This window comes from Benincasa hispida, chromosome 9 (assembly GCF_009727055.1).
Source record: "Benincasa hispida cultivar B227 chromosome 9, ASM972705v1, whole genome shotgun sequence".
In the NCBI taxonomy this organism is placed as follows: Eukaryota; Viridiplantae; Streptophyta; class Magnoliopsida; order Cucurbitales; family Cucurbitaceae; genus Benincasa; species Benincasa hispida.
Window position 1 is genome coordinate 12,126,756 of NC_052357.1, and position 17,828 is coordinate 12,144,583.

Here is a 17,828-nt window from a genome sequence, read left to right on the forward strand (position 1 = left end):
AAAATCCAAACATAACTTAATGAACAATAATATCAATTACCATAATTCATCCTACAAATATTAAAAGAACGAAATTATAAAAAAAAAAAAAAAAAGAAAAAAAAAAGTGCACTATAACTCTGAACCCCCTGAGATGAAATTAATGAAAATGTCACTATCTCTACAAAATCACTAATTTGGCAACTCCTTGAAGTTTTCTACATCATCAATTGTACGAACACCTTATTCTTTGTTCTCTTTTCTTTCCTCTTTTTGTGTTTTTCTGGACCATGTAAATTAATGAAAACGTCGCTATCTATTCAAATACATCTTATAGTGGTTGGTGAACCATGATCGAGGATCAAAATATCAATACTGAAAATAAATTTTAATTTAGAAATATTAATAAAATATTGATATTGATAAATATCTTTTTTTTTAAATAAAAGTTTTTGTAAAAGATATATATGATACAAAATGGATGGATTTTTTAATTAACAAATTCTAGATAAAATTATATTGAGAAAGAGTACAAGTACTAAATATGAATAAAAATAGTGTATGCAAATAAGTGTGAAATCTATCTTCTTTTTTATTTACTAATTTAAGCACCTCCTGTGGATCAGTGCAACTCCAAAATCCATAGAAAACGGATGTACCCTTATTAGTACAATTGTAATATCAATATATAGCGTAGTTGCAAGGCTTTCTTTCGTGAGCTAGCCATATTTACTTCCTCTTTCCTCTCCGTTTCGGATGTCCAATCTCTCATTCCAGTCCATAACTTCTTTGAATATAGCTCATGTTGCTCTTCTCAGGCTAAGATGTCACAACGTTAGCCATCTTTTCTTAAACCTCAAGTCGTGTTAAAGTAATATTTTTAGGGACTAACACCTATCAAATCAGTTGAAGATGATAACATGTAATCCGATTATCGGTACGATATTCTCTTGCTAAAAGCCTATCTCTGATCTTTCAGGGAGATTGAATGGATCATAGAAGAGTAATTCAATTTCAATTTATATTATGATAATTCTTTTTCCAAATTATTAGAAATTATTTCGTTAAAAGTTGGTGAACGAAAGGGACCAGGGGAAGTGGAGTTGTGCAGAGCCATTGTAATTTCTTCTTCTTCTTCATAGTCAAAAACTTTGGGAGTTGGTGAGAATTCACAACAATACGCATTTGGCCATTTCCTTACGGCTTACACCACCATAGAAAATTGCATAATTATTAAAAATAATAATAATAATAAATCCTATTTAATTTTCTCACCAACCAAACACTAATTTTCTATAATTTTCTAATTTCTTTAAAATCCCTCTTCTTTATCCATCTTCAAACCAAACCCATCTCTACTTTCTCTCGTCTTTCTGTTCCTCTCTGTTTTTCTTCAACCTCAAAATTTAACTTCAAACAATGGCCCTTGAATCAAACCAAACTAATGAATTCATTTTCCGTTCAAAGCTTCCCGATATTCACATTCCCAATCATCTTCCACTCCACGATTACATTTTCCAAAATTTGCCCAAATTTGCCTCACGCCCCTGTTTGATCAACGGCGCCACCGGCGATGTTTACTCCTTCCACGACGTTCAGCTTACCGCCCGTCGAGTCGCCGCCGGCCTACACAACCTCGGAATTAAAAAGGGTGACGTCGTCATGAATTTGCTTCCCAACTCCCCGGAGTTTGTCTTCACCTTCCTCGGCGCGTCTTACCGTGGCGCCATCATGACGGCGGCGAACCCGTTTTACACGGCCGTGGAAATCGCCAAACAGGCCAAAGCCGCCAATGCGAAGTTGATCGTGACGATGGCCTGCTTTTACGATCGGGTTAAGGATTTGGCTGAAAATGGTGTCAAGATTGTATGTGTTGATTTTGCTGTTGAGGGTTGTTTGCATTTCTCTGTTTTGAGTGGGGCTGATGAAGCTCACGCGCCGGCCGTGGATTTTTCCCCCGACGACGTGGTGGCGCTGCCGTACTCCTCCGGCACCACTGGTTTGCCGAAGGGAGTTATGTTGACTCATAAAGGGTTAATCACAAGCGTGGCTCAACAAATCGACGGCCAAAATCCCAACCTCTACTATCGCGGCGATGACGTCATCCTCTGCGTACTGCCGTTTTTCCACATCTATTCACTCAATTCGATTTTGTTGTGTGGGATACGCGCCGGTGCTGCGATTATGATCATGCAAAAATTTGACATCGTTTCACTTTTTCAATTGATTGAGAAATACAGAATTTCGATCATGCCCATCGTGCCGCCGATCTTTCTGGCCATTGCTAAGTCCTCCGAATTTGAGAAATACGACGTGTCATCCGTCAGGGTTCTAAAATCCGGCGGAGCGCCGCTGGGGAAAGAGTTGGAAGACGCCGTGAGGGCGAAATTTCCGGCAGCGATTCTCGCACAAGGGTACGGAATGACCGAGGCCGGTCCGGTTCTGACAATGAGTTTGGCTTTTGCAAAAGAACCGTTTCAAGTGAAAGCCGGAGCTTGCGGAACTGTTGTCCGAAATGCAGAGATGAAGATTGTCGACCCGGAAACCGGCGCCTCCTTGCCGGCGAATTCCGCCGGAGAGATTTGTATTAGAGGTGATCAAATCATGAAGGGATATTTGAATGATTTGGAGTCAACCAAGAGAACTATTGATAAAGAAGGATGGCTTCACACAGGCGATATCGGCTTTATCGACGACGACGAGCTCTTCATTGTAGACCGCCTTAAGGAACTTATCAAATTCAAGGCCTTTCAAGTGGCGCCAGCGGAGCTCGAGGCTCTTCTTATCACTCATCCAAAATTATCAGACGCCGCCGTTATTGGGTGAGTTCAAATGAATTCCATTATTTGTTATCACTAAAAATCATATCAAAGCCTTTAATTACAAAACTCAAAATACAATTTCATTTGTGAACGGATTTTTGTTGTTTTTGTCTTGTTTTAGTATGGCGGACGAGGAGGCCGGAGAAGTACCAGTGGCATTTGTGGTGAAGGAGAGCGACGGCACAATTACAGAAGAAGAAGTAAAGCATTTCATAACAAAACAAGTGGTATTCTACAAGAGGCTAAAAAGTGTGTACTTTGTCAATGCTATTCCAAAGGCACCATCTGGCAAAATTTTAAGAAAAGAACTTAGGACAAAATTGGCTTCTGGTGCATACAATTAAACACCAATTTATTTATTATTATTATTATCTCCATCATATGTTTGATTGGTTAATGCAAATTATGTACTATAATTGTGAAACGCAATTCTTAGCTGTAATTGTGTACTTTATTTTAAATAAGAAACCCGATCAATTTATTTGTTTAATTCAGGCCATAAACTTTTTCTTTAGTAAGATATGTTTCTAAATTTAAGTAATTATTGCAATTTTTATTTTCAATTCATTTTCTATTAATTTTAACAAAAATTAGGAGTGCAAAAAAAAAATCCATCAATCTAATCCATTTCATTTGGGTTGATTATCAACTTATTTTAGTTTGGTTGAGTTTACAAATGAAAATTTGATGGATTGAGTTCATTCATAGTTCACCTAAAAACCCGAACCAACCTAAACTTATTATTATTTTTTTAATATATTTGTTTACTTATAATACAATTATATATACAATATTTATTTGATATTTATTTTATTTCATAACTTTTTGGATAGTTCATTCTTCAACAACTCTTAAAAATAATTTTTTAGCACTTTTGAAAGAAAACTTTGATAATCTAATTTAAAATTGAGTTATTAATTTTAATTCAATATATGAAAATAACTATATAAACTTTTTACACATTAACATTTTACTTACTTTTAGAACAAAAAAAAAATAAGGAAATGACCCAATTAACCCAAATCAACCGAACCCAAATGTTTCATAAATGTATTATGTTGAGTTTATGATTTAATAAAGGATATTTGGGTTGGAGAATGCAATTAGAGATGGGTCTAAAAAGAACTTCAATCTAACCTCAACCCAATTCATGAACGTCCTTAACAAAAATCAGTATAAAAACCTTTACCAAGTAAAGTTTGCACAAAAATTAGTTTTGTCCATACACTGGTCATCAAATAACATTGTCAAAATTTCATCAATTTCAACAAAAAAAAAAAAAATTAACTTTCTAAATTTTGTTTTATTAATTTCATACTTCAAACTATCCACATAAGAGAACTTTTTTCAAACAATATTTGGAGCGAGTTTGAAGTTAAAATTTATATAACTTATTTTGACTAGTATGATTCAATTTTTTTCCCTTAAATTTATACGTGTTGGGGGTGATTCTTTCTCATCTTTATTTTTTTTAATTATTTTATTTTTAAAAATTTTGCTTATAAATTTTTCACAATTACTTGTCATTTTTATATTTTCTACGTAACTATTTGAATTTTTGACCCATTTCCATTAGAAAAAAGTGTTTGAAAACTACCTTTTTTAAAAAAAAAAAAAAAAAAAAAAAAAAAAAAAAAAAAACCCTTCATAATTTGAAGTCAATTTGATACCATAACTTAGAACCTATATTTTATATTCATAAATTTCATTAAGTTTTATTTTAATTCTTAAACTTAAAATAAAAAAAGAAATTTTGTTTTCATTATCCATTTTAAAATTATTTACTATAAATTTAATATCAACACATTTTTTAGTCTCATGTGGTAGGTCAAGGTGTTAGGCTTCAAATCAATATCAAAATTTGTTTTTGTTAAATGATTGATTAACAAAAATTAACAATAAACACCAAATTTTTTTTTTTTTTTAATTTTATATTGTCTTGATATAAAGATTAGGAACCAAACTATGTTATTTTAAATTTTGGAAGATTATAAGAAAATAAATATGAAAGTTTAGATGCTAAAACATGAATTTACTTTTCTTTTTTTAGAATATCATATTATCCATGTAGGGTGAAATATTAGCTAGTTGACTTACATTTCTAGTTGACCTACATTTAAGTCATTGAAGTAAAATTAAATTTAAACATTAATAATAGTTTGAATTAAGCTCTAACTTAAGCATTAAGTGTTTGACATTTTCTCATCCTTCTTTTACAAGATATATAAAAAATTTTGTCTGTCATTAATAGAATATATAAATATTTTCTTTAAAGAAACGAAATAAAATAAACAAATTATAAAGTCCTAATTTATAGGAGTTGGGAATTTTCAATTAATATCAAGAAAAACCGACTAATTCAAAATCGATCTCTCTCTAAAATATTGCATATTGATGAAGGGGACATTTAAAATATTTGTAACTTTGGAGGCAACATGGGATTTAAAAAAGTATATTAGGTTTAAAGTCTAGTTACTTGTAGGCCAATCATTAACGGTCATTTTCTTGAATAATTCCAATTTTAAATGAAAACATAATGGAATTAAATAAGTTTTCCCTATCAATTTGAAGAATATTTAATTGTAAATGCTATCCAATTAACAATTGGAAGAGCTTTGATCATTATTTTTAAAGCATTCAAATTCTACATATCCATACTCAAACTTTCATATATGTTTCCTTTTTCTATTTTTAATTTAAGTTGATATTTTTCTCATTAATTTATGTATTTAGTTTTGATTATCAAAATTTTCAATATATCTATTTAATCACTATTTTTTTTTTATAAAAAAAATACCATTTTAATTCATGATTATTATTTTAAAAATATATAAATGTGGTTTCAAATAGGCATATTAACAATGTGTTGTGAATTTTTTTTAGGTAATAGTAGGGGAAAACAAAAGAAGAAGAAAAGATAAAGCTAAAACATTGAAGAACACCCTAGAATAGGATGATAGTCAATTTGAAGAGTCAATGATGCAAGTGGAACCTCCTCGACCCAAATGGCTAAAGAGAAAACGATTCGAGCATGATTTACAATTGAGTGAATCGCACTTGACAATTGAGGAGTACACAAGATATAAGTAACATAACCAAAACAATGATTAATAAAAAAAATAAAGGGGTATTTTTAAAAATATAAAAATAAGAAAAACTATTTATACAAAATAACAAAATTTAATCTTCTTTGATAGAGATTGATAGAAGTCTATCATTAATACTATATGATAGACGTGGATAGAAGTCAGTTAGTGTCTATCAATATTTTTTTTGCTATTTTTATAAATAATTTGACATTTTTTCAATATGTGAAAATTTCATAAAATAAAATTTATTTTTAATGTTGAAAACTAAACTAGATAATTTGAAATTTCGGGAACTGAAATGGAGTCTATTGTGCATATCCACGCACATTGTAATTTATGGGCTACAAACTTTTTTTATTTTGAAAAAAAAAATAATTATTTTTACTCTTTATTTAACTTGAGCATAACACGTATGTGTGATAGTACATGAAATTAATAATTTTATTTTGATACATAAAAAAGTATATAAAAGATTATAATCATAAAATATTCTTTTACATTGTTTGGCTTGTAATAGTAACTATTTGAAGAAAAATAAAAGCTTATGAAATTCTAAAGGACGTGATTGTCAGTTAAACACATGTCCATATTTAGATCGTGATGTATCATATCTTTGGTCACCACAAGAAAAATAACTTTCAATGATGAGTAAAACGTGTTACTAAAAGCAAAAAAATACCGCTAAAAGTATTAGCAACACATAGAGGCGCGTTGCTGTGAATGTCACAGTAGGCTCGTAGTAGAAAGTTTTAGTGACATACTCACTGCGTGGCACTAAAACATGACTTTTACTAATGCTAACACATTACTAAAAACGTACTTTTAGCAACACATGATTTGTCCTATTTGTGTTATACAGTAACGTTGAAAATTCGTCTCTAAAAGTTATGTTTTAGCAACATATAAGATTATTGCTAAATGTGGATCAATGGTCATTGCAAGTATCTTTTGCAACATATATAAGCGTTGGTAAAAGTATTTTATTAATTAAAAAATTAATATTCAATTTAATATATAAACCTGTTATCACTAATACAAAACTGAGCTATAATGTCAGCCGAAAACCAATATTAGAGGGGTACTGATCGAAATCGAAGAAGGTTGACTAACAAATATTTATATGGATATAATAAAAGCAATAAGATATTTGTATACACAACATTGAACAAACATAATAATTAACTCTTTCACTTCAACAAAAGTAATATTGTTATTCGTCCCTCCACAAGTTATAGTCAACTTATATAGATCAACAAAATTGGTAACTATAATAAGTACAGGACTCTAAAGTCATAAAATTACTTGTTGACCCTAAATAATTGTCTTTTTGAACTTAATACTTCAAGAAGTCCCATTATCAGTTTGACCACACCTAGCTTTTTTCTAATGAAGCCGTCAGCATCACCACACCTAATTTGAACTCAAGCATCTTCCTACTTCCGTCCTGAATGTTTTTAAACTAAGACGAAAGATTAATAAGTCCCAAATTTATTTGCAAAATGCATAAACATAAACACAAAGACACACATAAACAATTCAACATAAACAATTCAATTGACAATTACTTATAAATCCAAACAAGTAAGCCTACTAAACTAAGAGAAAAGACTAATAACAACCATGCATTTTTATTTAGAAAAATGCATAAACATAAACAAAAATACTTACAAACTTACAAACACAAACGAACTCAATGGAAACCGACTTTTCAACCAACATAAGTTAAAAGATTATCAAAACTAAGAGGAAAGAATAATAAAAACCAAATTCATTTGACAAAATACATAACCAAAAAAATACTTATAAACAACTCATTTTATAAAAAGAAATAGACTAAACAAGAAGTTAATGAAACTCACAAACTCTAATAGAAATCATAGCAACTCATGAAAATATAAATAATAACTAAGTTACCTCTCTGTTCGTGATTATAGCATCATCAACCTAAATAACCTAAATGTAAAACAATTTATCAAGAGAAGAGAAAAGATTAATACAACAACCATTTATTATTTAAAAAGATGCATAAAAAAACTTATAAACAACCAAACATAAATAATTCAACTTAAAAAGTCATCAACTGAAATGAACTCAATGGAAAGCATAGACAACTCAATAGAAAACTACTTATCAATCAAACTAAGTAAAGCTATCAAATTAAAAGAAAAACTAATAACAACAATTTTCATTTGGCAAAATATATAAACATAAACTAAAAGAACTTATAAACATGAACAACTCAATAGAAACCATAAACAAACTTATCAATCTAAGCAAGTAAGCCCACCAAAACTAAAAGAAAATACTAATAGAATACAGTTAACAAATATATAGTCATAAACAAAAGAACTTATAAGAACTAAACACACAAGCAACTCTACTTATCAAAAGGAATTAGCTCAACAAGGTAATGAAATTCATGAACTAAGATGAACTTAATAAACATTATAAACAACTCAATGAAAAATACTTATATATCCAAACAAGTAAGCAAACATATATAAACAACCAAACAATCATTTTCATTTATAAAAATGAATTTAAAAAAAAAAAAACTTAATAAACAATCAAATACAAAAAATTCAACTTAAAATCATCAATTTAAACAAATTGTATAGAAACCATAAACAATTCAATAGAGAACTACTTATCAATTCAAGGAAGTAAGCATACTAAAAGAAAAATTAATAACAACAATTTCATTTGGAAAATATATAAATATAAACTAAAAAAACTTATAAACCTAAACAACTCAATGGCCAATAAATAAATTTATCAACCCAAAAAAGTAGGCTTATTAAAACAAAGAAAAAAGAATAATGCTAACTAAATTCATTTGGACAAATACATATATATTAATAGAAACCTATGAAGCACAGACACAGATACGACTACATGATACGGATACGATCGGATACGGTGATTCATCAATTTCTAAAAAACTAAGATACGGATACGTCTAAGGATACATCATTTTTTTTATATATTTTTTAATATATATTTCTAAAAAACGAGGATACTGATAAGTTGAAGATACATTTTCTTTTTCTTTAAAAAAATCTAGAATATAGATAAATTTAGCATATAAGTTAATAACAATAACACAAAATAGAATACAAACACTGAAATACAATACAAAAAAAGCAGCATCTAAGATGTTGAAGTATAATAGTTAATAAAATACAATAGAAAAGTGACTCATATTGCAAAGAAGAAGAAGATTAGAGGGATAAGTATGAAGATAAACAAGTTAATCTCGTGTCAGATACGAACATCCACCGAACCCACATTGATGGGTTTCCTCTCTCCCTCCAAAACATAGGTATCCCTTGGAGCCCAAACCCAAAGCTGGAGTACATGGAGGCTTTCAAATTAAAATTTTCCAATGTGGGATTCTCCAACCAAAGGTTGGTTCCCTCTTATTTTTGAAAACTAAATTTTCACCCAACAATAACCATCTCGGCCTAAATAATTGTAACCAAGAACAAATTAAGAATTACTATAGGATGTGAGGATAAATTTGAGATGTAAAGATAATATCAAATTTTATATATGGTATAGGTCGATCATCATCAATTTTTTATATTTAACAGAAAGATTTTTTTGCTATGCCATTGTCATATTTTGTAACTCTTCTTCATTTTTGTACTAAAAGAAAATATATGCATCATCAAATTTTCAATCCAATCTACGAGTGAGTTTTTTTTTTTTTTTTTTTTTGTATTTGGGATAGGGGATTTGAACCACGAACTTCATGATTTCTAGTACCACGAGATTAAATTTTTAATTTTAGTTACATGAATTAAATTACTTTATTTTGACAAGAATATATATAGTTTTCTTTTGAGTTTTATGCATACCTATGTAGACTTATTAATTTACGTTGGAATAACTTGAGAGAAAATTTTGTAGACGAGATTCAAATGTACTCAAATTCTTCATAAGCATTTATAACTGTAGCAATTTAATAAGAAAATTTTAAAATATATAAAAGAAAGTCGATGACATATTTACATACAATTATATATTGGTTATCAACATAAAAAAATTTATAGAATCTCGTTATAAAGTGAATTTGACTCAACGATGACAAATATATTTTCTTAAATCAAATATTTGATTTTTCATTCCATAATTATTGTCTTTATAAAATCATGCATGTGAAATTCTTATTAATGAATATCAATGCTCCCTTGAAAATTAGGATTTAGATAAAAATGATTTTAAAAAATATTTTAAATTACTATTTGCGTTTGAAATGAAAATAATTGAAATCACTCCTCGTTTGAATAACTACGAGAAACGAAAAGAAAGTAGTTCATTATACTCTTTTGGACTTTTGTAATAATTTATTTTAATAATTACTAATTATTTTAATATCAAACTAATTGCATATAATTATAAGAGCATATTGCTTTGGCAAAACAAATTAACTTATTCAACTAAAACTTACAAATGTCATTATTATTGTAAAAAGAAAATTTAAGAAAAAAATATTTAATTTCAAATAAACCAAGAAAAATAATAAAAACAACTAGATCAAAATAAAATTCTCCTCCGATTATATTTTACATATACTTTTATATATTAAAGAAAATATATGAACAAGTGGTTGTAACCAAAATTATATTTCTTTATATACGTATATTCTCCAAGGTGTAGAAGTCAGCATGGTTGCATTTTCATTTTTTTTTTAAAATATCTTTGTTTCTATTTTTAGAAAAATCCCTAATTTTCTTTCACCCCACCTACAACCATATCACTCCATCCACACCACCTAACCCACATTTTCAAAGATTAAAGTTGGTTTGGATTGACTTGTGGAAAAAAATATTTTTTAAAAAAATATATTTTTATTTAAATATTTTTTATAAAAATGATTAAAATACACCTAAAAAGTTATTTTGAATAGTTGTCAAACTCTTCAATTTCTTCTAAAATTGAATATTTTTCTAAATTAAACATTCATTTCAAACACCGTGAAAAACTGAATCAACCGCTAACCCATGTATTCGGTTAGAAACAAAATTGTTTACATTTCACATCATCTAAATCCGACCGATTTGGAACACCCAAAGAAGGAAATGATTTCAAATCTCTGAGTAAAATGATTGGGTAAACTATTTTAATTAAATATTAATATTAGTGTCCATTTGTGAATCGTGTGCTTTTTTTTGTTTTTTTTTAGTACAGTCATGTTTGTTGTACTTTTTGCCGATTTCACACCAATAGTTGACATTGACGAAGTTTTTAATTTGATGGTATTGTTTATACAAAATTAAAGAATTAATAAGTTGATAACTAAAATCGAGTCATAAACCATAAAGAAAAATATAGAAATTTCAAATATTGCGTTTTTTTTTTTTTTTTTATCTTATTTCCTTCCTAGTTTTTATTGATAAAATCCAACAAATGTCGACCTTTTGATATACGAAGGTTGTATCTAAACACTTTTTCCCAAATCTTACTTTCAAGTTGGTTAATCACAAATTTGATCCTCATAATTGGGAGAAAATTAGAATTGAGTTAGAAAATTGTTAACAAAAACACTTTAAATCTATATTGAATAAATTAACCTAGGATTATTGCCAAATTATTAATAATAACATTCCATATCCCATTGAAGATTTGATGATGGATATAAAGAAAGACTGAGCGCGTATCGTTTTGGTATATAGGGGAACATAGTGTTGGGGTTGATGCCCTAAATCTCGTAGGGTTCGGTAGTTTGTAAACATCTGTATGAACAAACATTTGGTGACTTATAATATGAGATATTTTACTCAATTCTATTTATGAAATATGAGATATTTTAGTTGCATTAACCTCAAACTAATAAATTAATATCCCTGACTATCGTTGTAACTTAAGCATGTATATGGAGACATACAAGTAGATCTGTAATATATGGATAAAGGAGATAAACCTTATCCTGAAGACACTACGACTGTGGTCTGCTTTATAGATGTTACAAGTGTTATAAAGTGCTACAAATGGTCTGATCCTGACCATTCGTGTATTAGACATACGAGCGGGGATGCTCTATACAAAGAAGTTTGTATAAGACCGGACCACGAAATATTTAGTCTCGCTATATAACGTTGTTCATGACAGAGACTTTTATTTCACTAGAATGACCATAGGTAACATGACTTTAATCCTAAGTGAGTTGTGAACTCCTACCTATGAGGGCGGTCCTTTGATTTGTACAGATGCGAGTGTTCGATCACCAACTTAAACCTACCACTTTGGGGATTCGTCTGATTTGAGAGCTAGGAACTCAGCTACACAAGACGGAATTTACTCCTTCCCTAAAGTAGGGGTAAGTAGATAAATTGCTTCCTTAAGGGCTAATTCCAGGGCTTGGACAATGTGGCGCCACACCTTCTCTTGGCCCGAGAAGGGTTTACTCATAATGGGACTATGATGTATTGTTCATTAGATGAATTAGTGATACTTAAGGAAGCGTAACTCTTGGAGGGAACACAGTTGAGTATGTATACCGCATTCACCACTTCGAAACCCCCAAGACGAGTTCAGTAAGGAAGCGTAACTCATCATCGAGCGAACCATGTCCAACAAGGTCCTATTTCTCCTCTCCGCTATACCATTCTGCTGAAGTGTACCCAGCGCTGAGAGTTGGGAAACGATTTCATGTTCTATCAAATAGTCCTAGAATGTCGGGTCCAAAAACTCTCCACCTTGATCCGATCAAAGTGTTTTAATCCGTCTATCCAATGCGTTTTCAACTCCATCCTTGAACTCTTTGAACTTTTCAAAGGATTCAGACTTCCGTTGCATAAGATAAACGTACCCATACCTTGAGTAATCATCAGTGAAACTAATAAATACTTATAGCCACCTCGGGCTCGCACATTCATAGGACCACAAAGATCAGAATGTACTAACTCAAGAGGCTCCTTGGCTCTATGACCTTTTCCAGTAAAAGGTCGTTTAGTCATCTTACCCTCAAGACAAGATTCACACACTGGTAAAAAAATTTCTTCTAACTCACTTAGAAATCCATTCTTCACCAATCTCTCAATCCTATTGAGATTGATGTTCCCTAAACGAAGATGCCAAAGTTGGTCATTTTCTTTTGGAGAAATTCGTCGATATTTTGATTGAGTTACGGCAGTTATGAACAATTCAGTATTATGGAGGGAATTAATGGCTAATGGCCTTAGCACATATAAATTTGATTCCAGATTTGCTGTGCAAATAAAAATACCATCTTTATGAATAAACGCTTTATCCATATTAAACGAGATAGTATATTTACATTGCAATAAACACTTTACAGAAATAAGGTTCCTCTTTAGTTTGGGAACTATATATATACATCATTTAAAATAAGAAACCTTTTCTGTAAAGCTAACTGGAGTCATCCCACTGCCACAACTGAGACGACGTGCCCAGTGCCTACTCGTATCGTCATCTCACCAGCTTCTAGCTGTCGCCAAGATTTAATCCCCTAAAAAGAAGAACAAACATGATTAGTGGTGCCCAAATTAATTATCCAGGCAGGATCATCATTCTCCACTAAACAAGTTTCAAGCAAAAGTAAATCACATTTATCTTTATCGGCCTTGGCCTTAGCCTTGGCTGCTTTCTTCTCTTTCAGATACCGAGGACAGTTCCTCTTCTAATGTCCATCTTAGTTGCAGTGGAAACACTTTCCCTTAGCAACTTGTGGACGCCTACTTGAAGCGATAGGCGGTGGGTTAGCAGGTGCCTTCCCTTTTCCCTTACCACCCTTCTTCTTCTTCCCCTTTGCAGAGTTAGAAGCATAAGGTGCAGACTTTGTTCTTGAGGTCGAACCTCTATGGAACGTCTTAGAGGACGAAGCAACATTTGCCTCACCCTTCTGCCTCTCCTTACTTTCCAATAAAGATTGGTATGTCTGCAACTCGTTGAGGAGAGTTGTAAGGTTATATTTCACTTTGTTAAGAATCACATTACTAACAAAGTGCAGGAAACTCTCCGGCAAAGAATGCAGGATTATGCTAACCTGGCTGCCCTCATCAATGGTAGACCCATTCAACTTCGCCACATTAAAGTGGACCATCATATTTAGTACATGTTCATGAACAGAGGTTCCTTCTTCTATTTTGGAGTTGAATATGTATTTAAAAGCCTCATGCATAAGCTGTTCAGACGGTTGTCCAAATATCCCCTGTAGGGACTCCATGATCTCACCCGCCTGGACCATAGGCTCATGTTTCTTGGCCAAGACTTCAGAAAGACTTACCAAGATACAGGCTCGGGCCTTCTCACTCGCCCTTGTCCATCGCTTGTATGCCTCCCGAACATTTCGAGCGGCATTCGGAGCTGGAATAGGAGGACAAGCCTTCGTGGGGGCGAACATGAGATCCTCGATGATCAGGATCGTTGTGATCATGTGTTTCCATGTTGCGAAATTATTACCAATAAGTTTTTCGGCACTTAGCAATGCTAACGTAGTTGCCATTTTGAAAATGTTGCTGAAAATACGAACAAAATTTTATTAGATTTTGCTAAATCACTTTTAAACTAATCAGTTTTGCAAAACAGTTTCAAGTACCCTAAGTTATAGACTTCTATTTTGCAATGATGCCCCAATGAGGCAGGACAAACGCCACCGGTGGGGTGATCAATTGCCCATTCGTTGGGATGAGACATTCTCAACCATTAGACAGAACCAACTCTTGGAAATGAACCTAACAGCCACTACTTTTCGATCCAGAATCGTTAACCTTTAACTATTTCACGTAAGTGTAACTTCTCGCTTTCGGTGCCAGAGTCCCGCCCTAATCAGCCCACTGTAGGGAAGAAGAAGATTAGGACAAGAGACTAAGTTACCTTATCCTCTTACAGGAGATCAAATAAAGAAACGCATAAAACTGTCATCCTTTAGGGTAGATCTCACGGTGTGGACTATTTAGAAGAAACGTGAAAGGTTTAAGTAAAGCATCTCATGCTCTAAGTACCTCCCACTGAATGTTCTACCTAGGGATTCATTAACCTAGACAATCCGACTACTGATTTTAGTCTAAGTCGTCTTTATAAACTTTGCTCATAAACAATATTTGTCTATGAAATATGAACAAGTTCAAGTAGTCACATTTAAACACTTTAATGGATTGTCCTTAACTTGCATGTATGCATCAAATCTATCTAATCCACCTTTCCAGGTAAGTTCCCAGGTAGGGGTGTTACGTTTCCGTCAACTTAAATACCCCAACCTAGACAGAACTCGCCTTAGAAAAAAAGGTCCCTTATAGATAGATTTGCTACACTTTAACCTTTTATTAGCCAATTAAATCCTATTAAACTGATTAAAAGATTAAAGTCTTAGGGTTGCTAATCGTATTAGAACCGTGATCTTAGGTCTATGTGAACCAAGTTTTAAACACTTTAAAACCATGAATTAAACCTAAGTGAGCATGCATGTCTTTCTTATTTCTTTTAGTTCTAATTTCTCTTTAACTTTTAAAAAGAAACAACTAAAAACATTGTGCACAACGAGGCATTTATAACATTTATAAAATAACCTATGTGTCATGCTTCATGCAATTTTCGGTCGTTACTATATATAACTTTTATATAACGCGTAACAACCTAGAAAACATGCTATCATTCACCCTTAAACTATAACAATTATAATGTAAAGATGATGCATGTCAATGCTTTTTATGCATGCACAAATATAACTCTTATATTATATGATGCATGAGCATGCTCTTACATAATTAAATCATGTTTTTCTACATTATAACAATTACAATAAAGAGATGATGTATGACCATTGCATAACCTAAGGTGGGATTTACTATATGTGCATACCATATGACATATGAAAAACATACATCGTATGTAATAAATAAAGGATTAATGGACCGGGATGAGCCTTTACAAAAATCGGAATGAAAAAACCTTATCTATTACATTTTTCATCGAGCAAACCGGTTTACAGGCGAACCGGGTCTTGAACCGACATGAGATCTTCATCGTGTAGTAAATTCCACTAGGTAGACGACCGTTCAGCGTGCATTAGATGATAGGAGCATAATTAAACGATCGCGTAGACGACGACAAGGCTCGAAACCTGATCGTCTATGCGATCGCGTAGTGCGACGATAGGTAAACGATTTGTCGTGCTTTACTACTAAGCGATGAAGCTTGCTGACCTAAACAATCGTCTAGCGCGCATGCGTTAAACGAAACACGAGAATCTCATCGTCTACACGATGCGTGCAACCAGGTAAACAATTTACCTTGCAATACTAAGCGATCGTTTAGTCAGTTACTAAGCGATGAAGCTTGTTGACCTAAATGATTGTCTAGTCTGTGCGCATTAAGCGATCTGCGAGCATCTCATCGTCTACACGACGCGATACTTAGGGATCGCGTACCCGATCATCAACGCGATACGATCAACTATTGATCGCATACCCCATCATTTAACCGATGCGTTCAACAGCGATCGCGTAGCACATTTTCTGCACGATGCGATCAACCCTAGATCACCTCCTTCCTCGAAGAACCACAACGCTTGCCCAAAACTTCGACGAACGACTCAAAACTTCAAACAAACTTTGAATAACGCAGGGGCCTTTACAAACAACCGCAAATGTAAAAGGATCTAAATCAAACTGAGGCTAATCATCCCGAAAACATCCATAAATGCGCACATCCACAGTAAATTTAACCAGTAAATCAGTGTAAAAATGCACCCACCATGAATGTAAATCTCATTTCATTGCAATAGATGAAACCGGAGTATCAGAACCTGGCTCTGATACCAATTGAAGGATTTCTTACCGAAGAGTTCCATGAACGCGTTTGGATCGCTCCGATCTCACCGTGACCGAAATACACATTATACATTCAAAACATATAGTTATGCAAACAAAACTTAATTAACGGCATGCTATGAACAAGATATAACGAGGTAGATAGTACCATACCAGTTGAAGACAGTCTTCACACTTCGGAACTCCACGCAGCGGAACACTCCACGCGATCTACCAACGCCCAGCAGCAACGTCAACAACAGCAGCACGAACAATTGCACGAACACGAACGCCGCGGGGATGACACCACTAGAAAAGAGTCCCGGGTATTCTCAGAGTGAGAACCTAAAGCGTGGTCTTTGGTGAATTTGTTAGAGGAAGGAGGAAACACGGATCGTGTAGGCGATAAGAAAGTGGGAGGGAAAAAGACGCTATCGCATAGCAAAATACTTATCATTTAGGAGAAGCTACACAATCGTGTAGATTTTACTGAACGATCGTTTAGAAAAAAGTATACGATCGTTTAGCAAAATCGGCATACTACAATCTTTTAGAGAAGTTATGCGATCGTGTAGGAACTAGTGTGCGATCGTTAAGGCGTGTGGTGGACAATCGTTTAGGCGTGAGGCAACTATCGTATAGGCCCTCGATTCTTTAAGCGATCGTTTTCTTTTTCAACAACGTGCTCTTGCGAATTCTTTTGGGCAATTGATCAAAATGAAAACTATTTTCATTTTAATTCATCGGTTACAATAACTGACGCTGCCCCACGAACCCACATCCGAACGTGAATTTTTGGATTAATTATCATATAATTAATCAATTAATTAATAAATGAATATAATCATATTATATTTTTATCCTATAGTTTGATACACATATCTACTATAGTATTTTCTCTTCTATTTGATATAAATCATATTTATATCTAATTTCCTCCAAAATAATGTATCTCATACATTTAGCCAATTATATCATATATAATTAACCAGTCCAATTATATTACATTTCAAATTAACCCAAATACTAGTTCTCAACTTTATCCAAGCTACCCAAGGGACCTAATGGACCTGTGGCTCGAAGCTCCAACTATACGTGAATAGCTGACTAAACACTTTAGCCACGAGATCCACCATCTGTTAACTATCAGGCATTCCACTAAA

At 32.4% G+C, this 17,828-nt stretch overlaps 1 protein-coding gene across 1 annotated transcript; it reads left to right on the top strand.

The window, feature by feature from the left end:
• The first annotated feature begins 1,308 nt into the window (after positions 1–1,308).
• LOC120085310 (4-coumarate--CoA ligase 2-like) lies at positions 1,309–3,290 on the top strand. The gene is made up of 2 exons (XM_039041233.1): positions 1,309–2,801; positions 2,923–3,290. Exons 1-2 carry the CDS (start codon positions 1,399–1,401, stop codon positions 3,143–3,145), a joined length of 1,626 nt encoding a protein of 541 aa, XP_038897161.1. The 5' UTR covers positions 1,309–1,398; the 3' UTR covers positions 3,146–3,290.
• The last annotated feature ends 14,538 nt before the right edge of the window (positions 3,291–17,828 follow it).

Bases quoted from the DNA above. Each gene is read 5' to 3' on its own strand.
- LOC120085310 (XM_039041233.1), top strand. From the start codon at position 1,399: ATGGCCCTTGAATCAAACCAAACTAATGAATTCATTTTCCGTTCAAAG. The intron at 2,802-2,922 runs GTGAGTTCAAAT...GTCTTGTTTTAG, and splicing joins TCAGACGCCGCCGTTATTGG to TATGGCGGACGAGGAGGCCG.